Source organism: Heloderma suspectum, chromosome 2 (assembly GCF_057233095.1).
Source record: "Heloderma suspectum isolate Gila_16-S chromosome 2, 16-S_ref, whole genome shotgun sequence".
NCBI lineage: Eukaryota > Metazoa > Chordata > Lepidosauria > Squamata > Helodermatidae > Heloderma > Heloderma suspectum.
Window position 1 is genome coordinate 117,131,290 of NC_139459.1, and position 22,710 is coordinate 117,153,999.

The 22,710-nt window shown below is 42.7% G+C and overlaps 1 protein-coding gene across 15 annotated transcripts in view; it reads right to left on the minus strand.

Moving 5' to 3' along the window:
• ELAVL2 (ELAV like RNA binding protein 2) overlaps positions 1–22,063 on the minus strand; it is a 168,521-nt gene extending 146,458 nt beyond the window's left edge. For 2 of the 15 annotated variants that reach the window (XM_084834609.1, XM_084834606.1), the window contains exon 1: positions 20,212–20,310. Coding sequence is in view for 1 of the 15 variants with exons in the window: in XM_084834595.1 (XP_084690721.1) it covers positions 20,212–20,336 (125 nt within the window). In the remaining 14 variants the exon portion in view is untranslated. Of the gene's footprint in view, positions 1–14,089; positions 14,418–18,827; positions 19,140–20,130; positions 20,530–21,805 lie in introns of those variants that run through there. The other 13 variants (XM_084834600.1, XM_084834607.1, XM_084834602.1 and 10 more) reach the window with 13 other exon arrangements.
• Between the last annotated feature and the right edge of the window lie 647 nt (positions 22,064–22,710).

The following is a 22,710-nucleotide window of genomic DNA, read 5'->3' on the forward strand; positions in this document are numbered from 1 at the left end:
TCTCAGACTCTACAGGCCTCATTTAGCATGTTAAATGTTAAAGTTCATGACAGTACAATTAGAAAAAGACTGAACAAGTATGGTTTGTTTGGAAGGGCTGCCAAGAGAAAGCCTCTTCTCTCTAAAAAGAAGATGGCAGCACAGCTTAGGTTTGCAAAGTTGCATCTGAACAAATCACAAGACTTCTGGAACAATGTCCTTTGGACAGACGAGACTAAAGAGGAGATGCTTGGCCATAATGCACAGCGCCACGTTTGGTGAAAACCAAACACAGCATATCAGCACAAACATCTCATACCAACTGTCAAGCACGGTGGTGGAGGGGTGATGATTTAGGCTTGTTTTGCAGCCACAGGACCTGGGCACCTTGCAGTCATTGAGTCGACCATGACCTCCTCTTTATACCAAAGTATTCTAGAGTCAAATGTGAGGCCATCTGTCCGACAGCTAAAGCTTGGCCGAAATTGGGTCATGCAACAGGACAATAATCCCAAGCACACCAGCAAATCTACAACAGAATGGCTGAAAAAGAAAAGAATCAAGGTGTTGCAATGACCCAGTCAAAGTCCAGACCTTAACCCGATTGAAATGCTATGGCGGGACCTTAAGAGAGCTGTGCATAAACAAATGCCCGCAAACCTCAATGAACAAAAGCAATGTTGTAAAGAAGAGTGGGCCAAAATTCCTCCACAACCATGTGAGAGACTGATAAAGTCATACAGAAAACCATTACTTCAAGGTATTGCTGCTAAAGGTGATTCTACAAGCTACTGAGTCATAATGTCGTACTTAGTTTTTCACACATGGCTTCTCCATTTTGGCTTTATTTCTGTAAAATAATGACAGTGTTGTTGTTCATCTGAGGTTATATTTACCTAATTTTAAGACCTGCTAAGGACCAGATGATGTTTATTATGTTTATTACACAAAACCATAGAACTCAAAGAGGGTGTACTTTCTTTTTCACATGACTGTAGCTGTTTCTTCCCAGAGAAACTGGAAGGTGGTGGTGGTAAAAATTAGAGCATGGAGGAGTACCTGCAATACCATGTTTCTACCTATACATGTATTCTTTCCCAGAACTGTTTTTTTTTCTTTTGAGAGGGGATATTTTTTAATTTAACACAAGACAGAATTTTTGCAAGTCTGTAAAGAAAAATTGTATTTTAAAAAGTGTTATTAGCCACATATGTATGAAGAGGCAGCCTAACAAACACTGCTGTGGGCTAATATTCTTCATATGTTTATCTGTAAAAGATAAGACATCAAGTTAAAGAGAACTGGAATAAATGCATGGTTTTTACAAGGAGGTGGGAGTAAGAAATGGCAACCCACAAGGATTTGTTTAGAGAACTATGCTATATAGTTGATTTATGGGTGATCTGGAGTCAGGGTGAACAGTGAGGCAGCTATACTTGCAGATGACACCAAACTATTTAGGATGGTAAAAACCCAAGCAGACTGAAGAGAGCGCTCCATAATGATCCCCTACGAACTGTGGATGGGGAACAGAATGACAAATGAGATTCAGTTGTCAGTGGACTAAATTAACATATATACAGATGGGTAATAATGTCGCAGAGACTTGTATTTCTTGGAAATACGAGCCTCAGAGGCTCACTGAGATTGCTACCCCTAAAGCCGTCTCTACACCTCCAGTTTATTGCAGATTCATGATTGGCCACTCACTGAATTGTGCAAGTCCATTACATGACGTTGACGTCGTCCAGTCATTATCCCACCATTCCTGCCCACCTATCCCGTGTTTTCCTCAAACAGAAAAAAAATGTGGTATTTTCCCAAATATACGCAAATGGAGCGCCATCACCTCCCCATATATTTCTCCCTAGTGTGAATGAACCGCTGTGTGTTGGCGGCTGTGGGTGGCTCTTTTGGGTTGTTTGGGGTGCAGTCATGATGGCAAAGCAACAGGTTGTGGGGCATGCCTCCTTCCCGCACTTGCACCATTTTGGGTCCTTGCCATTTTTGGCTTGCAGCATTCTGAACAAGGCAGCAGCTCAGCAGAGCGGCAGGTCAGCATGCCGGCCTTCTAACCTGCTGGGACGCCACCCAGCTGTGTATTCCTAGTGAGTAAATGGCTGAGTAAATGGCAGAGGTTGTCAAAAACACTGAGTGGGGAGGCGGGGGTCCCAGGGGGGGGGCTGCCTGCATGTCAGTCCCCACCCACTAGTAACATGCAAGGGGAGAGAAAGGGGCAGGAACCAGGAAGCAATTATCGCTACACCCCGAGCACGTGGAACGCTTCTTCATGGAAAGGTGGTGATGACTCTGAGCAGCGTCACCACCCCCATGAGAAACTAAAAATACCACGACGGGGACAGCCATCTAAAGAGAACAACTGAGTCCTGCAATGATACCAGATGGGGAAAGAACAAGCATTGATGTGGAATTCTCCACCCATGTGATGGAGCCCTAAAGAAGCAGCATTAATCCTGAACTTTTCTATAGCTCTATTTTAATCCAAGCTGGAGAAAAAAAGTCCTTTTACCCTGCATCCATTCAGCCAGCCAGCCTGCTTTCCTCCCACGCCACTTACAGGGATGGCCAATGACTTCAAGCAGGAAGGGGAAAGGGAAGAAATTCTCTCCCACCCACCCCCCTCAGACACTTGTCACATTGATATGCAGTACACCAGGCTGCAAGTAAAGCATAGGAGGTATAGTTTACCTCAAATGCTCTTCTCTTGCCCCCTTACCTCTATTTGTTTACCACCCGAGAACTGCCACCATGCCAGTTGGATAAGTGAGGTGAGAGGAAAGGGTATTTAGGGACTTATTTCCAAATTTGGATTAGTTGGAAAATAAGCCAAGCTATTTCTCAGTGGCTGGGGTGGGGTGGGGGGAAATAACTTGGCTTATTCCCAATCCAAAATCAATTTTGAGGCAAGGCTATGACCAAGTAACAAGTTCTTGGGGCAAAACAAGTGAGAGGCAAATTCTACATTGGAGATTACTAGGCAAGAGACTAAAAATATAACAGCAGCAGAATTATTATGCCTTATCAAAATCTGCAGTGCACCCACATTTGGAATATCACAAAGCTGAAAAAGAGCAGAAAGTAGCAACTACAAGAATCTTGAACCACCTTCTCTACAAGGAAAAGTGAAAGTGTCTGGGGCTTTTTAGTTTAGAAAAATAAAGATTTTTGTGAAATTATGAATTGCATGGACGGAGCAGATAGAGCTCAGATTCATCCACGAAAGCTAAGAGCAGTAGGTTTAGGAAGGATAAAAGGAGGTAGTATTTCACACAATGCAACCCATGTTTAACTTACAGAATTCATTGCCAAAGGAAACTGCACTCGTCTGCTATATTAGATATAAGGTTTGATGACTGGCACATGGCAGCAGTAGATGTTCAGTCTGATGTGTTATAACTAAGCGAAAGAGCATGTCGCACTTTAAACCAATTTACTGTGCCCCAATAAATGTGTTAGTTTTTAAAGACGTTACAAGACTCATAGTTGGTTTTGACCACAACTTAATATATTTGTTTTTTTCCTGGAATTTGATTTTACATCATTGCTGTATTTGAACACAGCCAAACTATGATTTATTGTTATGGGAACAAGCTGCAACAAGCCTCAGGCTCACATGCTCTCCCTTCACCTTCCTCCTCCAACACAGCCAAGAGCTCAGAAGCTTTTGCTTCCATTTCATTAACTACAATGTGTCCTAACACCCAAACCCACACAAACTATAGTTAATCTTAACGATGGTTTGTTGCAACAAGCCACCATCAAACCATAGGAATGAAACCGTTTCATCTTCCCTGGCTGCCAATATGTTTCCAGGCAATATTCTAAGTGCTGGGTATGACCTTTAAAGCCCCGAACAACTTAAGGCCAAGTTATCTGAAGGACTGCTTATTTTAATACACACCTGCCCAGGTTTTAATGTCCCACAACATCTGAATTGTGTTTGGTGGGGACATAATAGGAGCCCTCTCAGCGACCATGTCTCCTGGCTATGGAACTTCCTTCCAAGAGAGGCCCTTTTAACCTCCTCTCTGCTAGCCTTCCAGTAGCGCAGAAAGACCTTTCTGTTTAGACAGACTTTGGGCCTGTTGCAATAGTTTGTGCTCCTGGGTTTTAGTAGGCTGATGTTTTTAAACTTGTAGTTTCCTTGTTGTTTTTATGTTCTTACTTTTATTTGCAGTTTTTATTGAAGATTTTTACTTGCATATTCTTCCTGTTATCCACCTTGAGCTCTTAACTGTGGGAAAGTGGGATATAAATTCAAACCCAACAAATTGTGGGCAGGCTCAATTAAATGCATGGCTCTCCCTCTCTTGTAAGTCATTTGAAAGGGCTGAAGGCTTTAATCCTGCTTTCATTTTGGATTTGAGCAACCTGGCTTTGAAGGATTGCAGCACCCTCTCTGCTTTGGGAAACGTCCAAAAATAGTGACGTATGTATGGTGCCAACAAAATGTAGAGATTTGCTATCTGAACATGAGTGTTCTGTTTTTACTATGAACTTGATTACAGTACACCGAGATCCATTTCTTTCTCTCTCTTTTTTTTTTTTTTTTACTATACTCAAGCTTCTTTGTCAACACCCTTCTTTAAAATAAGTTCACTCATCAAAGTTGGCAGGATAAAGGTGGCATAAAAATGTACAGTATCTACAGATGTTTCCATCCTCCCCACTCCCACCATCTATAAACATAGTTAGGTGATAATTAAAAACCCAGGAAAGCTGTGGGACCTTTAGAATGTCAAAAGTTTTAGATATTAATGTTTATATACCCTTGCTTAGGAGGTTACAAAAGGTGGTGCTACCAACTATTAGACTTCAGGGAAATGGCAAGGGAATCCATTATTTCTGCCTAAAATGTTAGTTGTAAATTAACAGCAGGTGCAGGCTGTTAATTTGAGCCTGCTGTGAGTTTAAGGGAATTAAATTGGGGGGAAAACACTCTAGGAAAAAGAACACTCAAGTTAGGGAAAACAGTAACAGTACTTGCCTCCTACCTTTTAATTGGCTACTTTTGCAGATTCAAGACTGGAGGTGAATGGTACATACAGAAAAAGCAAGCCAGTCTCAAATATCCTGCTCAGCCTTGCAACTGGAGCATATAAGATGATTTGCTAATAAATGAACAACAACAAAAATCAAAATATTAGTCTGGTTAACTTGTCAAGAGGGCAGCGTTAAAATGGGTTGCGCTGGAGCAAGTCATATAATCCTGCTGCAAAACTCTGCAATATACCCCTTGAAGTTCTGCCATTCACCACTATGCGGCACACTATTCAATTTGTAAACGAAGTCAGGAGGAATCCTTACTTGGAGATTCCTTGCTTGCTTCCAAGAAAACATGATAGGATTGGCTTGTTTAGCAACTCAAATGTCAAAACACTTTTGACATAACTATTACTTGAAAGATCTTCTCAGTTTACAATACCGGTAAGACTTGCAGCTTCTTTCTCTCCACCCATAATGTTCTTCAGGTTTGTTCTCAGCCCCATAAGCATCCACACAAAATTCAGTGCTTTTTTCCTCAGCAACCAGAGTTCTTCCTTTAGATCAGACAGAGCCTTATCCCACTGAAATTAGAAGGCTTTTAGTAGACTCTAATCAGCAAACCATTCTAAGTTTTTACCTTGAGGCTGCTGCACTAACACAATTTCAGGACTCGCTCTTGTACCTATGCTCAGTATATAAGCATGTCAGTGAGCGTTCTACTGGTTTTTTGCAAGACTGCAGACAAGCACAGAATGCTTCAGGTCCCATTCATCAGAATAATGGAAGTGTTGTTAAGAGCAAAAGTGGTTTTGAAATATAGGATTAAATGTTAACATCCTACGTAGTACTAACCAAGCACGCACACATGCATAAGAATGCAGCCTTATGGGCCCAAACTCACACTTCCAAATAAACATACATGCAGGACTGGGCTAAGCTGCAATGCCACAAATGATTACTTGGGAAAAAGCACCATTTTAACTCTGTAAAACCTTCAAATACATAACAGTTCAGGTTGTTTGGCTTCTAGAAACGCTCCTCTCAACAGAAATGGGGGGGAGGGGTTTAAACAGTCAGAACTGCCATTTTATTTCATCCTATCATGGATGGTTTCGGTAAGAAAGAATTCAGATACTATTAATTCAAGATAATTTGAACTGAGGCCAGTGGGAGCACCAGATGTTATAGCATTGCTAAAACAGATGTGAACCTGATCTATTCCCTTGGACCAGAGACTATTGGGAGCCCCATGCAATAGAATATAATCAATATTTTTAAGTGTTTGATGATATATCATGCCTCTGCTACAGAATTTCCTGTGTAACTGATTAAACGTAGCACTAAAATGAACATTTTAGAGGCAAAAAACAGTGTTCAGATTGTAAGAAATCCTCACACAGCTCAAACCTATGCACCCTTACTTGGGAGACAGATAATGGCTTTACTCTTAGGCAAGCACATACAGCTATTAGATACAGGCATAAGTTATTTTACAAAATAGATGCTGCCCACAAAGAAAGCATTAAGTATATTTTGTGGTTAGGCGAAGTCAGCAAGATGTTTATAACATCAGAACAGTAGTTAGACCCCAAAGCATTTGCAGATCGCAAACTGGGATGTTTAATTTTGTTAATTTTAACTAGCCATAGTTACCCTGCTTTACAAACCTCATTTTTAAACCTAAGGTCTAAGGCTGTGCAAAGGTTTGGGGTTACAATTTACATTCACAAGGCACTAAATCCATCTCAGGAGTACATGTTTCGTTATGTGTGGAGACACCCGAAGTGTATATCAAGATAATATAAAAAGCTCCAGCTACATAAAGATATGTAGACTACAGAGTCATTAACTCTGTAGTCTACATATCTGGAACAACTGAGATAAAGGCAGACATTATCCAATATGTATTAAGATAATTGCTAGTCATAAATTATAGGGAAAAAAATAATGAAACAGTATGCATAACATGTGTGTGATACTAATAAAAAAGCAAGTTGATTTAGACCCCAACAGCCTGACCTTAGCTATATTTACTATAATTAAATCACATTGGCTTTAATGGAATTTGCTTTACATAGAATTTGAATGGCAGCTTTAGTATGAACTGCCTTGCTGAAAATTTGACCAAAACAGCTGTTTGTAGGACAAGCATTTCACCAACAAATGTTTTCTTAGGTATCAGCTTACCTGAGCATGTTCTGTTCGATTCACTGATATCCCCTCACAGCAACACCTAGCATAATACTGTGCAGGATTCTGCCACACTTCTTTACTAGCAAGTTCAAGCTTAATGCCAATTATAACTTTTACAGACTCAAGTGTTAAAATGCTTTTAACATCTCTACAATGCTGAACATGGTATGTCAAGAGGAGAGAGAAGGCAGCTGTGGAGCGAGGGGCTTTCTAGGTATTTAAGGAAAGATTCCATTTTTTAAAAGCCAGGGCAACTTCAGTGCAGCGATGGCCCCTTTCTTACAAAACTTCGGTCGTGCTGGCTAAGAATAGTGAGAGCTGCCGTCAAACACATCTGGAGGGTACCAGGTTGGAGAAGGCTGCAGTACACTTTGCAAACTTAGCCATTTCCAGAGCCACCACATTTTCATACCATGAAAACTTCCCCCACTCAGCAGGTGCCACCAATCTAACTGGATTATATTACACTTATATTCCACCTATTCTTGCTGGCAGCAAATGAAGGACTTTGTCTAAAATTTGTTCACCTAAAAAATATGACACATGCAGATGATGAAGAGGATGCTTGGAAACAACATACCAAGTACTTTTGTGCTTGGTCCAGAAGCTGCAGGTAGTGCAGAATGCAGTGGCCAGGATGCTGAATGGAGTGCCTTGGCCATGCACAGTATTAAAGCAACTGCTCTGGCTGCCTGTTAGCTACCAAGCCATATTCAAGGTTTGGCAAGCTCTCAACAACTTGGGACCAGGTTTCCTGGCCAATTGCCTTACCCGATATAGATCCATATGACTGCTAAGATCAGACAAGGCTGTGCAGTCATACTGCAACCTGCAGATTACCATATGGCAGCAACCAAGAAGCAAGATTTCTCCTTGGTGGCACCTTCTCTGCAAAATGCCTTCCCCCTTGGTATGCAGGAGGCACCAATTGTGGCATGCTTTAGGGGCCAGCTAAAGACCTATCTCAGGTGTGAGCAACATTTGGTCTACAATTCTCACTAGCCCTAGCCAATACAGCCAATGGTGAGAGAGCTCAGGAGTTGTAGGCCAAAACATCTGGAGGGACACAAATTGCCCATCCCTGACCTACCTTTTCACTCAGGCCCACCCTGACAGTGTTGGACAGTTTGTTGGTTGTTAGTTCTGATCTTCAACATTTTAACTGAGGATGTTTATCTTTTGATTTTAAATGTTTTTAACTGAGATGTTTTTTATTTTTTATGTCTAGAAGTTTTAGGCGTGAATGGTTTGTATCTTAATTAAAAAACAGGGATTACTCTTAGAGTGGCCAAAAATAATTTTAAATAAAAATTAAATAAACTTAAATTTGTATGTTACTAACCATGTTGAGATTTTTTTAGGTATGGTTAAGTGGTCTATAAATTGATTAGAAAATAATGCACGGAGGGGGCAATCCTATGGCCGTTAGACAGCGGCTAGACAGCCATAGGATATCTGGTTTTCCAGGAACTGACCTCCCCACACTGCCTCAGAGTCAGCGTGGAACAGCCCTGTGCTCCACGCCCGCAAGAGGAGCGCGGAGCTGCTGAAAAGGGGCATTCCCGGAGGGCGGGGCGGCGGAAATGCCTGTATGACATATCCAATGTGTCATACAGCAGCCTCCTCCCCCACTCTGCCCTCCTGCAGCTCGACAGCCACATCTAGCCGAAAATGCAGGGCAGTAGAAGCATGGAGGGAACAATCCCCTCCGTGCTTCTCCTGCCCCGCATTGGATAGGCAGTTGCCTCTGAGTCCACAGGCAGCCGCCTATCTGAATAGGATTGTGCCCTAAGAAAGCCAAGATTGGCTGCTGCTCCATTAGGTGTACACTCTCACAAACCTGCTGCCAAGTAATGTCAAATTGCTCCCATTAACTTTAATGTACCAAAAATCAACCTGTGACTAAAAACTAAAATACAGTTAGATGTCCTGGAAATGCGCCCTTTTCCTCACTGAAAGGACTAGTGCAATGTTATCAAAACAACCAACTATACCTTGAACTAGAACACATTCATCTGAATTGTTTTTTTTTATCTCAGTGTAACTTAAATTAAGGTAGAAAGCCAGCAGGGGTACAGGAATTATCTAGTGTATTGCACAGTGCATTGCAACATGTATGACAATTCCTCTAGACAGACGTCCTGGGCGCATACTTGGTTCAGTGTGGTCCTGGCTCTCAGGGAACATCTTCATTGCCTTAAGGCCAAGGTAGCTGACCTGGAGAGGTTAGGAGAGGCAGAGAAGACAGTGGACAAGGCTTTCAGGAATATGATAGTAGTGTCCCATTCCCAGGGCAACAGCTCCTCTGCTGTCACAGAGAATGAGGGTCTCAGGGCAAGAGGCCAACACTCTGAAGCACCGAAGCTGGGGAGAAAATTTTCTGTGATAAATTTTCAAAAATGGAAAATTTTCTGCAACATTTTCCAATGTTTTGTTTTTCCACAGAATTTTTTCCATCTCATAACTTCATTAGTAATAATGAATGTACGTCAACTGCAAATGCAATATTAGGCAAGCCTGACAGTTTCAAAGTTATAACTAACATTTTTCAGGTGATTATCCTTAACAAGTATTGAGAGAACACATATATATCATTGAAATACATGTGTCTCAGTGTGAAATGGAAGTAAAACATAGTTTATTACTAATAAATTACTAATTTAATGAAAATTTAATGAAACTGAAGGTGCCCAACAACTTTAGTGGAAGAGGGCTGAACTCTGTTGAACTAGATGAGTGGTTGTCAGCATATCAAGCACTTCTTGATCAGCATTTCTTTGGGTTGCTGAAATGAATTAATGTATCAATGGTTTTCTTAGCATGTCAACAGGGGTTTTTTTCCCTGTAAATTTAAACAAAATAGGAACATACATGCTACTGTCTTTAATTTTTACAAGAATTTCTACAGAATATAACATTTAAATCATATTAAGCGTGCTTTAATTTTTTCCCTCAAATACTTCAGGTCAAATTCTTGTAGAGTATTGGGACAAAAAATCAACATGGTGTACCTTTTTTTAGCTTTGTTTACTAAAGTAAAATAAATATGCTAAATTAGCTCTCTCTGGGGCATCAGAACATTTTCTGCTGCAAACTGAAAATTTTCCTATGCAAATGAACCTATGTAAATTAACTAATTTGTATTGGAAAATTTTCTGGAAAACCCTCATCATTGCTCTGAAGAGGGAAATGATCCCTTAAAAGGGACCATTCCCTGGGGAGGATCAACCGATACCCTTTTTTGTGCTGAACGTATGCTTCCAAGGGGGCTTGTAGTAGCGAGTGATTCAATCAAGAGATATATGGCTATGTGACTGGCATGCAGACAACATGGTGACCTGCCTGCCTGGTGTGAAGGTTACAGATGTCAGTGCTGGGATGAGCCAGCAGTCATGGTGCACGTCAGCACCACAGACCCAGGGAAGTGTAGTTACAAGGTCCTGGAAGCCAAATTTAAGTTACTAGGTAGAAAGCTGAAAGCCAGGATCGCTAAAGTAAGTTTCTCTGAAATACTACCTATTTCACATGCAGGGCCAGTTAGACAGGCGAAGCTGAGGAATCTCAATGTGTGGATGAGGCATGGTCTAGGGAGGAGGGGTCTAGATTTGTTAGCGAAGAGGAACATTCTGGGACAAGTCAGGCCTGTAACAAAAGGATGAGCTCCACTTAAACAAGAATGGGACCAGACTGCTGACACTTATCAAAACAATGGCAAAGCAGTTTTTAAACTGGCCCCCGGGGAAAAGCCAATGGCTGCTAGGGAGCTTTTGGTTTGAGATAAACCATCTTCAATGGGTGAGAGTGAAAATGTTTATGATAGCCAACATGAAGACAGGGTAGAAATGGGCCACATGCATACAGCAGAATATGGTAGTCAAGACAGCCAAAACGAAAAAAGCATATACCAGACACACCTGGGGACACACAGTGCATAGTTGTTTCTGTGCTAAAAGCCTATGATAAGCGAGTTGGGAGTGCTTGGCTTTAAAGAAGAACATAGTGGGCATAACAGAAATCTGGTCGAGTGTGATACAGTCATCTCTGAATACAAACTCTAAAGGAGACTGCAGAGAAAGTTGAATGAATCCTTTGCTTCTGTCTTCGCTATAGAAGATGTAGGGCAGATAACATACCTCAACTGACATTTTCAGGAAGGGAGCCCAAGCAACCGAGTTAAATAGTGGTGACAAGAGTTGAAGTTCTAGACCTTACTGACAAATCTGCAACAAATAAATTGACAGGTCCAGACGATATCCATCGGAGAGTTCTTTAAAAACTCAAATGTGAAACTGCTGATCTTCCAACAAGAGTGTGTTAACAAGTCCCTAAGATCGTCCTCTGTACCAAAGGCCAGGAAAGTGCCCAATACAACACCAGTTTTTTAAGGGGGTCCAGGGGGGCATCCAGGAAATTACAACCAGCTTACTGTCTGTTCTGGGCAAATTAATGGAAAGCTTTAAAGATAAAGCTAACGAGCACATAAAAGAACAAGTCCTGTCTTGCTAACATTTAAAGTACTCTGAGAATGTACATGGATGGGTGATTGAAAGTCCAAGTAAACCAAGCCTTTCCAAAAGCTTTTGACAAAATCCCTCAGCAAACATTCCTAAGCATTACTGTACTGTTATATTGTGGTTTTAATGTTCTGTATATTTTAAATTGTTTTATTGCGTGCTGTTTGGTTTTAATTTTTGCAAATCGCCCAGAGAGCTTCGGCTATTGGGCAGTATAGAAATTAAATAAATAAATAAATAAGCAAACTTAGCAGCCATGGGGTAATAGGAAAAGTCCTCTTATGGATTGGTAGCTAGCTAAAGAACAGAAAGCAGAGAATAGAAATAAATTGTCACTTCTCACAACGGAGGTATGTAAATAATGGGTTCCCCCAAAGGTTCCGTGTTGGGATCAGTGCTTTTTAACTTGTTCATAAATGATCTGGAGTTAGGGGTGAGCAAGTGAGGTGGCCAAGTTTGCTGACCAAATTACAAAAGGGTGGTTAAAACGAAAAGGGATTGTGAAGAGCTCCAAAAGAATATCTCCAAACTGGGGAATGGCCATTAAAATGGCAAATGTGGTTCAATATAAAGAAGTGTATGCATGTTGGGACAAAAAATGCCAGCTTCACATATATACTGATGGGGTCTGAGTTGGTCGTGACTGACCAGGAAAGAGATTTTGGGATTCTGATAGTTCAATGAAAACAAAGGTCCAGTGGAGCTGCTATAAAAAAAAGCCGAAATCCATGTTGGGGAGCATTAGGAAAGGAATTGAAAATAAAACTGCCAGTATCACAATGCCTTTATACAAATCCAATGTGTGACCATACTACAAATACTAAATAGAGTTCTGGTCACCACATTTCAAAAAGGATATTGTAGAGCTGGAAAGGGGGCAGAAAAGGGCTACCAAAAATATCAAAGGGTTGGAGCAACTCACTATGAGGAAAAGTTACAACATTGGGGGCTTTTTAGCCTGGAAAAAAGGCAAGTAAGGGGTACACAAGAGATAAAATTATGCGTGGTATGGAGAAAATTGGTAGAGAGAAGTTTTTCCTCCTCTCATATAATACTAGAACCTGAGGTCACCAATGAAGCCGAATGGTGGGAAATTCAGGACAAATACAGGGAAGTACTTCTTCATACAGAAGTGCATAGCTAAACAATGGAATTTGCTACAACAAGATGCAATGATGGCCACCAAACTGGACAGGTTTAAAGGGGCTTAGACAAATTCATGGAGGATGAGGCCATTAATGTGTACTACTCATGACGGTTATATATTATTACCTCCAGTATCAACAGTAGCATGTCTCTGAATACCAGATGCCAGTGAACGTAAGTGGAAGGGTGCTGTTGTACTCATGGCCTGCTTGTGGGTGTCCTACAGGCATCTGGTTCACCACTGTGGGAACAAAATGCTGGACTAGGTAGGCCTTTATTCTGAACCAGCATGACTCTTCTTATGACCTTACATTAAATTCCAGGCTACTGGTTATGATCACATGCCTAGGCAAATAAGATCTGAAGAGCTTGTCACCCAAATCTGAAGGCAGCTTAGAGTCAAAGGTTTTAGCTGTTTGCCACAGTCCCAAAATTTGGGATGTTGAAACACCATTATTTTTTGCCACTGTTATGACAGGGTTGCTACTATACATAACATCATAAGGATCTGTTTCTGGGAATTAATGCATATAGTCCACAATTCTGGCATGTTTATCAGGGAGTAAGTCCCAATGATGTTACCAGAACTTACTCCCAAGTAAACATGATTGGACTGCGGGTCTCAATAGCCATGTACCAACTGGAAAGCATGGAGGCAGAAGTATCAAATCTGGACCTTCCCTCTTTTCTTCTGCCTCGCCCTTCCCATTACACAAGTCTAGATTGTAAGATCTTTGGGTAATAATCATCATCAATCTATTTTAAGTATGTCTTCAGGGCTAAGGAAGAGCCAACTGAATTCTAAGGTATAATTAAAGTTATAAATTAAAACATTTTGCACTGGAACCATTTTGTAAGTCATAATTACTTCCACAGCAGTCCTGTGCAACACAAACACTGATTAGCATGAAGGTTTTGACTGCAAGCTGCAAAAGCACTCACTTCAGTGGGAACAAGCCCTATTGCTACAGAACTCTGGGGATCAGAATGCCCATTAGCATTACAAATCTTTTAAAAGAAAAGATCAGGCAACTTTAATAACCATTCATGCAAAACCTTTAAATCAACCTGAGCACATGGTAGCAGGTATACTCTCTTTCCAGGAACTCTACAGATTCTTGCAGTTAAACGCATAAAATTGTAACATATTTTAAGACACTGACTCCACAGGTGTGTTTACAAATATATTTCTCACAAATAATGTAATACATTTGGAGCCCCAAAAATATTTGTAATGCTTAACAACTCACCAGCTCTCTCACTGCTGACAGTGCAAACCTAAGCATGTTTACTAAGCGCAAAGTCCTGCTGAGTTCAATGGGGCTTACTCCAAGTATGCATGCCTAGAATTGCGGCCCAAATCTCAGTGCTGCTTGCTAAAACCAGCTGTACCAAGCAATGCAGAATAGTAAGTCTGCAGTTGCTTTCTATCTGTATAATTTGGCAGATATTATAGAAGCCTAGCTCCTGTTGTAATCCATTAGATGCTGGAATCCCTGCAATTTGACAACAATGCCTGCTGGGCTAGTAGCATAGGCTGATCTTCCAGTACTGGCAGCGTTTTCCAGATTTTTTTGTCTGCAGAAAAGAAAAAAAAAAACAAGTCCTGCTTTCTCCCATACACATCTCTTTTACTGGCATATATATGATTGTTTTAAGCAAGCATTTGGGCAACAAGCTCGCAGTTCATACAAAGGAACTCTTACGTTATTCAGTAGTTTGATTACAGAGATGCAAGATTTTCATTTGAGATATAACCCATCCCAACCCATAAATCACAGTAATCTAGATATTTTGAATATAACTGAATTTTGAATTCAATTCTTCTTTCATCATATTCTACACAGGTTTAATATGGGGAATGGGGGCACTACAAAATTTAAACAAAAACCTCTTTTACCCTTTCAACTTTTCTTCTCCTATATAATGGTAATTCATATTTAGAAGATGTAACTGTTTCAGGCAAATGGGAATATTAACTGGCAAAACAGTCACACATACTTGAAATGCAAGTAAAATAATCCATCAACTGCACTTTCTCCCACTAGGAGAGATCAGTGAAGACATTTTTTTTAAAAAAAAAATCATTAGCAGGCAAGCCAGCAAAACATTATCCTACATGTATGCAATATTTTAGCATCATGATGGATGGTACAGAATGTACAAAAGCCATTCTTTCCCTGTATGGCTACAGCTCTGAAGTAAAATTAACTGCTTTGAGAAGAGGCCACAACAAAGCAAAACATAAGAGAGGAGATACCATTACTTAGTTGTGACAGTACGGTGCGCATTTCAGAATTGGCGTTAAAAGTCTACTATGTCAGCCAATGCTAACATACTCCTATTTAGAGCCAAGAACAACAAGAATAGCAGTAGTGGAAGTGCCTGAGAGAGACTCCATATTTGTGAGAGCCTCAGAATTCACCTGGGAACTGAATATCAGAGGCTATGTTTCACTACAGAGAAATGAGCTCACTGCAAATCCAAAGATCACAGCATAACAGTAAATGCACAAAAATGTGGAACTGGACACAGAATTTAGCTTCCTGGTCACTGCAGGTGACAAGTTGTGCAGACAAGAACCTGTTAAAAGCCCCACTATCTTCCACTTTCAAGAGCTATTCCTGGAACCTGGCACTGAGATGAAAGTGTGAGCTACCATACTTTTATTTTTAAGTAGACTAGCAAAAAGTTATATTCTACATAATAGTTCAGAGCAAAGCTGAACTATCATTTGTTACTGGGATGGTCTGGTGAGCTCATTGCCATCGGCTCTGTTTCTTTATTGGACATTTCCTTCTTTTCAAATTCGCTCCAACTGCTTTCTTTCTTTGCAACATGGCAATTTCCATTTTAGCTCACTGGCAAGCCAATAACCTCTCCTCTGTGATTCATATCTCTGAAGCAAGGCTGTAGGAGTGGTGGAGGGTAATGAGTCAAAGACTCAGCAGTATGCAGTAGCAAAGTTGAACCACTACTGTTTTAATCAGTTAACGGGCCAAGAGAAGATGCCAATCAGCTCCTTCCCCACTTATGCTAAAAGATAAAGATTCTATTTCTCCTTGTTTGCAGATGACACAAATTCATCATGCTCTCGCTCTCATGCTCAGCTTGGACTTGCAATTTTATACGAGCATCCATGAGATGTGAGGATAGTTCTGCTTAAACAGCTTTTAAGCACACAATGGAGCATTTCTTACAGTACTGTCCCACCTTCTGCGGAGTCCTTTCTGTACTTGAAGCCCCAAGTAGCATTTTGTGATCTGCTTTCAGAGGAGGCCTGCACAATTTGTGACACGCCAAGCCAAACACAGCCCACCAACTTTATATTAGCCTTCCAGATTAACTATTCCCCACCCCTGGACAGACAGAAAAACCAACACCTCCTGGAAGACTGCCTTACATGGCTGATGGACTGTATTCAGTAACAAGTGTTGCAGGCCCTTTTTAAAGCTTGTTTGGAATGGTGTGAACACTACTCACAATGAACATATCACACCACCATTTTAAATTCACACACACAAAATATATATTTGAGTAGTGACCATGGTAAAGTAGTTCCGTGGAATTTCACAGAGTAAGATATGGAACCCTAACACATTAGCCAAAATCACTCCTTAATAGTTGCTTCTCTTTTCTTTTTGCCAAACTTGTGCCAAAACGTTATAGAAAAGGTATCCATAAGATATAAAAGCCCAAGCTTCCATGAACATGCTTCCTTGCCCAAAACAACTCTGTGATATAAAGGAAGGCAGAAAGAGTCTAACTAGGGGGAAGGCTGCTGATTGAAAATGCTAGAAATTTAAGTTACATACTACAAGAGGAGTGGATGGGACAAAAGGTTAAAAACAGACATCTATGGTCACCTTGTCTCACCAGTTAGCAGAAAGGAAGGGTGCTGCTTCAAATACGCATTGCATAATAAGCATCTGGTCAATGGCACAACCTAGCTAAAGTAAAGCACTTGTATCACCGATTTCAATGAGAGATTTAAGTATGTGTGCCAGTTCAGATTAACAAGAATTAAATATAACTATAGCTGTGCCCTTCATTTACTTAGTTTTGGAAAAGACAAGCCAAATTTTGTGTCAACACATTTAAAGCATTTCCACATTCCTGCTGCAAACTTGTGAAGATTCACTATTTTTTTCCATACGCCTGCTCACTCACACACACCCATCACACTTCAGTATCTGCTGCTGGCTCTAGCAAGTCTCATCTTCATGATATTTTTCCATTTGCTGCATGTGCATTCAGCTTCCAGTTGTGCTGAACGTTATTCTGCTTTATTGAGAGTAATCTCTGCCCAATCTAACCCACCAACAATAGGCGTTTCCGTCCCCCAATTATAAAAACTCAGATGCCCCCAGAGTTTCACCACTTCCAACTACAGGGTTTTTTTTCTCTCTCTGAAGTATGTAATAAGTCTCATCAGCAGCATCTGTAGGCTTTAGCAACACACATTCCTTCTAGCATCAGTTTGGATTGAAAGCCAAGTTGGATTCTAGATTAATCTTGGCAAAATGGTATGTAGGGAACTCGAATAGTATACTTATATTCCCAGAATATAAGTATACTATTATGTTCACACCCACAGACGCACCCCAGGTTTATAATATGGTGTGTTTGGCCCCCTACAACTCATTCTCTGAATCTTCAGATTTTAGAAGAAGAATCCCTAGTTCTTTGACAGGAGAAACCTATGGGTAGTATTCTATCCAAATTGCCCTGTATTATTTTGACCAGTAAAGTTACTGGAATGGTTGACAAGCACCTGGCATTTTTACAGTGTAACCCTAATGCATGCCTACTCAGAAGGAAACCCCGGAGAATTGAATGGGACTTACTCCCAAGTAAATGTGTATAGGATTGCAGTCTTACTATCACTAAGATATTGTATTCAATATATCACGAAGCTTCATTTTCAACATACTGACTAGAGTTAACAGGACTGCTTTGCTTTGACTTACTAGAGCAAGAAATAATAAATTGTGGTAAGGGATTTCTGTGCCTGGATCTCCACACACCCCAACTTAAGTCAAAGAACTGGCTTGTAACTAATCCTGTCCAGTACTTGCCCAGAATCCTTCATGTCCTACCTGTTGTAGGATATTAGAATTTATCTCCTGGTACTGTTATCCAATCTTTTTCAATACACTGGCGAACACACTGCGTTGAAAACATTATATTTGGTTTCACTGTTTACTTAGTTTTTAGTGTTTACTCCCCAATGCAAACAAAACATTTTAAAGAAAAATTCAGAAGGTGTGTTTGTATATGTGTGTGTGTGAACACACACACACACCCCCCCCTAGACATGGGCATACATGCACTACCCCATACAAGTGGTGTCATGATAAATTCTGAAGTGCCGGCGCTCGCCGTTACTGGCCCCACAATCATGCCCCCAAGCAGAGCCCAAATTTTTGGGCGGCTGCCTTGATCCATATCAACAAATGAGTTCTAGCAGATTATCTCCACCAGGAGCAGGTAGCCGGTAAAACTAATGGGTCTTAATTGCCCAATTTCAGACCATGCCACCCCAAAATACTTTGCATTGCAACAGGGAACAACATAGGGGTGCTGGGAAAAATCATTCCCGCCTTGCCCCTGCTGTGAGAATTGTAGCTCAGAGAGGAGGAGAAATTCTGGGGGGGGTAGGTGGCAGATGACGTCAGCATCCCTGGTTATCAAAAAGGGCCGGTGCTCTGTCCCTGTGAGCCTTGGCTCCACTTTACCACAGCCTGCGCACACGCACCTGTAATGTGCAGCTGGTGTGGAAGCAAACCTCAGCTACCCCAGGAGGCATGCTTCCACACACTCATGCACACTTTCCAAGTACGTCTTTACCAAAGCGTTGGTAAGGAGAGACACCCAGCTCCCCTCCCGTGGAAAGCTAAAGGCCACGGCAAGACACCCGAACTGCAGTTTGCTGTACCCCCCGCCATTTACAGGCCAGCACAAACTGCCTGAAGACAAGCTTCTAACCTGAGCAAGGCGGTCCTGGTCCTGCCTCCCCAAAAGGCCTTGACTCTGGTCTCCCGACGCGAGGCGCCTGCCGGAAGGGAAATCGGGCAGGGCGGCCAGTGGCGCCCGCGCCTCCCTTTAGCCAACCAGCCGACGCGTGGCAATCGCTTCGCAGCTGTGCCCGCCTCGCACCTGCCCGCGCTCTGGGGAAGAAACGAGGCACGTGGCCCGCCCGCGAAGCCCCGCCCGCGGCCACATCCCGGACACCTGGCCGGGCTGCTCCCCGCCCGCCCTCGCCGCGCGTAATCGGGGCGGGCGAGGAAAGAAATCCGCAGAGACGGATGGAGCCGGCCTGCGAGGCGTCCGTGTAACGGGCCGCTTGCTATTGGCGCGAAGCGCGCGCTCCCTGTTGCAAGTGCCCCGAAACTCTCTCCTACACGTGAAGTTAAGCTTGGGGGCGCGGGAGAGAAAACTTCCTATGGTCGTGTGAACGGTGTTGCCCTGCGAATGTATGTTTATCGCACGCCTCCCGCCCAAGGCTGGCCACGGTGGGCCTAGAAAGCAGAAGGGAGCCACGCTGTCGTCCTTTGCGTGGCTCCTCGAAATAACCGCCACGGAGTTCAGCCCGACTTACTCCCAAGTAACTCCTTGCGCAGACTGCCCGTGCTTACAGGCCCACTCTAACTCGCTTTGTACTAAACCATGTACAAAGGCTTGGCAAGATTATAAATTACGTGGGATTTACTCTGGGCATAACCCTACGGCCTTGAATTTAGATTTTTACTCTGCGCTGCCCCGGAGGAAGGACGGCCAGTGCAACAACGCCTGCTAGATCAGGGGGGGACGCCGCATAGGAAGAGCCAACTCAACACTATGCCTGCTTTTTCAGAAATAAACCCCACTCCGTTCAATAGCGCTTATTCCTAAATCACAGCGCAAACCTACACGCGCCTACTTAGAAAATCCCATTGGGTTTACTAGGGCTTCCGCCTAGGTAACTGTGTATAGGATTGCAGCCGCAATCTCACACGAACACCTTGGGTTGTATGCAATGTTCGTCTACCTTTAAGTCTAATTCATTTCAATGGGTCTACTCTAAGTAGGTCTAACTGGATACAACCCACTATCTTCGAAATCCTACTGAAAGAAGCGAGGCTTTCTTCTGAGCGAATACGCATAAGGATCGGACTGCAAAGGACCTCGCCCGTTTTTGAAAGTCAGGACAGTAACAATACACATCAACTCCCACTGCGTGGTTAACAACCAGATCAATCACCTCTAAAAATGACCTGGCACTTCTTGCAATATACTAGCTTTGCAATACCTGTTAACAGGTAAGGCCTGTTCACGCCTCAAAGACTCATTCTACCCCCTACCCACTTTTGCAAGGGGGGGGGAATCTGACCTCCGCACTTCGCAGCGCTTAGTGCAATGCTCTCGGCGTAGTGTCCTGCACGGAGCAGTACGCGGGCACTGGCGGGAAAAAAGAGAACGGGCCCCGTCTGCAGTTTGAATGACAACAGGGTGCATCGCAGAGATGCGCCTGCGCCGGCCGGGCGGAGCCGAGATCCCAAACCAAAGCGAGGCTCCGCCTCAACCCCGAATTAGAGAGAAAAGTTGCGCGCGCGGTGTGTGTTTTCTTCTCTTCTATGGTGATTATTTTGAAGTCTCAGAAATCTTAGCTCTACCGTAACACAGGCCTATAAGCGTTCCAAAAATGTGCATGTTCGTGTATTTGGATGTTGCTGTTTTCTGATAATGCTGTTTTAGTGATTAGTTTTCTTATATTACTACTCCTTAGGTTTCTGAGAGAATAAGGGTGCAATCCTATGCATGTCGAAACAGGAAAAAGTCCTACAACTCCCAGCATGCCTCCAGCTAGCTGGCTGGGGGCATGCTGGGAGTTGCAGGACTTTTTTGTCTAAATATGCACAGGATACATATGCACCCTAAATAAATATGCATCCTAAATTGGTGATGTTCTTCCTACTTAAAAAAAAAAATAGTATCATGCAATTTGATCCCATGAAGACTTCGTTGCACTTCAGCCCCTTGAAGCAGTGGGTTTATTTTTAATAAAATTGCATCCTTACTCTTCATTATAGTTCAAAATAGTTGGAAGTGCAGTAGGCCCCAATATTAGGCACCCTTCCTGGGAAGTAAATCCCAATGAAATTAATGGGGCTACTTCAGCCCAATCATATGCAGTTTACTTAGAAATAATTCCTCTGGTTTTCAATAGGAATTATCTGCAAGTAAGCCTTACTTGAAAGGAAAACTGCAAGCAAGGCCTAGCAGTTGGCAGTAGGCCCTGTTAAAATTGGCAGGATTTACTTCCGGGTTGGGGGGGAAATGGATAGAATTGGGCTGTTAGACTGCAATCCTAAACATGTTGACTGGGAAATAAGTGTTGCTGAGTTCTCTGAGCTTTACTCCTTGTTATATGTGCCTAGCACTGCACCTACAGAATGCTATACATGTTTTATTAGGAAGTTAAATCTCACTGAAACTAATAGGCTTACATTGGATAAGAGTTACAGCCCAATATAAGGGACAGAATCCTATGCAAACACATATTTGGGAGTAAGTCCCAATGAACATTGGTGGTATTCACTTCTGAATCAACATGCACAAAATCAGGCTGCACAGACGCTTACTGAAAACTCAATGGATTTAAATGAAAGACAAGCTAGCACCGCCATCCTATTCACTTACTTAGGAGTAAGTCCCACTGAATGCAACGAGGCTTACTTCAGAGTAAGCAAGTACAATGAGTAAGCAGATCAGACTGGAAACCTACTTTGCCATTATTGTATAGGTCAACTGAATTACTTTGGAGTAAATTGTTTAGAATTAGCGCTTTTTGGCTGTAATCCACGAAGGCTCTTAACTCGGCAGCGCATCTCGTTAAAGATTAATGGAAATCTTAGGGCCTATGTGAAGGAAATCATTTGTGGCTCTTGTCCACAGAACACTTAAGCCGTCATGCCAAGATTTACCGATTTGAACGGAAGATCCCGATCCCGTTGTCTAAGTGGAGGGCGGATTGCTGGCCAAAAATCCCATTGCCTTTCTAGATAGCTGTAATTTTTCTCGTGTAGCCGCTGGGCCCTTGCTGCTTTTCTCTTCACGGGAGTTGGAAAAGGGGTCTGAAATATGCACATCGCTCTTCAAGGGCGTTAGAGGTGCAGCGTGTCGACCTCAGTCCTCCAGCCCCCTTAATTTGGAGTAGCAGTAGCGCCACTCAAATCCAGAATGAGCAGACCTGCAGCCTTGCGGTGCTATATCCTGGCGCCACTCCAAGCCCCGCTCATTCGGAAGAGAGTCCCGCTGAGTTTAACGGGGCGTGCTCCCATGTAAGGACTGCAGCCTTGATCAGGCGAAGGCTGGCTTCGGTTCCTTTAAAGTCAGCGGGCCGAACCTTGAGTCGCGAGGCGGACAGGTCTGGTTAAGTGGCTTCAGGATCGCGTGGTATGCCACACCACCTGGGCCATCTTTGCGTGCCCCTAAAGTATGCCGCCGGGATTGAAAACCATGCGGGCGCATTTAGAATGGCAGTGCTTTAGTAATTCAGCCATCGGTATTCGTTCTTTCTCGTAAGCACTTAGCGACTACTAAATCCCGCCGAACACAACAGCGTTTGCGGCCGACTTCTGCCCAAAAGACCACACGCACGACCTTCACCAGACAATTAGATGACACTGCTTGCACCTGTCCCCACCCAAGTCCTTTGCTGTGAGGCTTATCGCCGTCACCTGCAGCCTTGCGCCCGAGCGTCTCGCCTGCTAACAATTACATCAAAGGCGGGCGGGGGTTATCCAGTGCGGAGCTGGGCCGGGGGTGGAGGAATCCTGGCTCGCGTGAAACAGCGTGCCCTAGAATCCTTGAGATGTAGTCGGCGCGG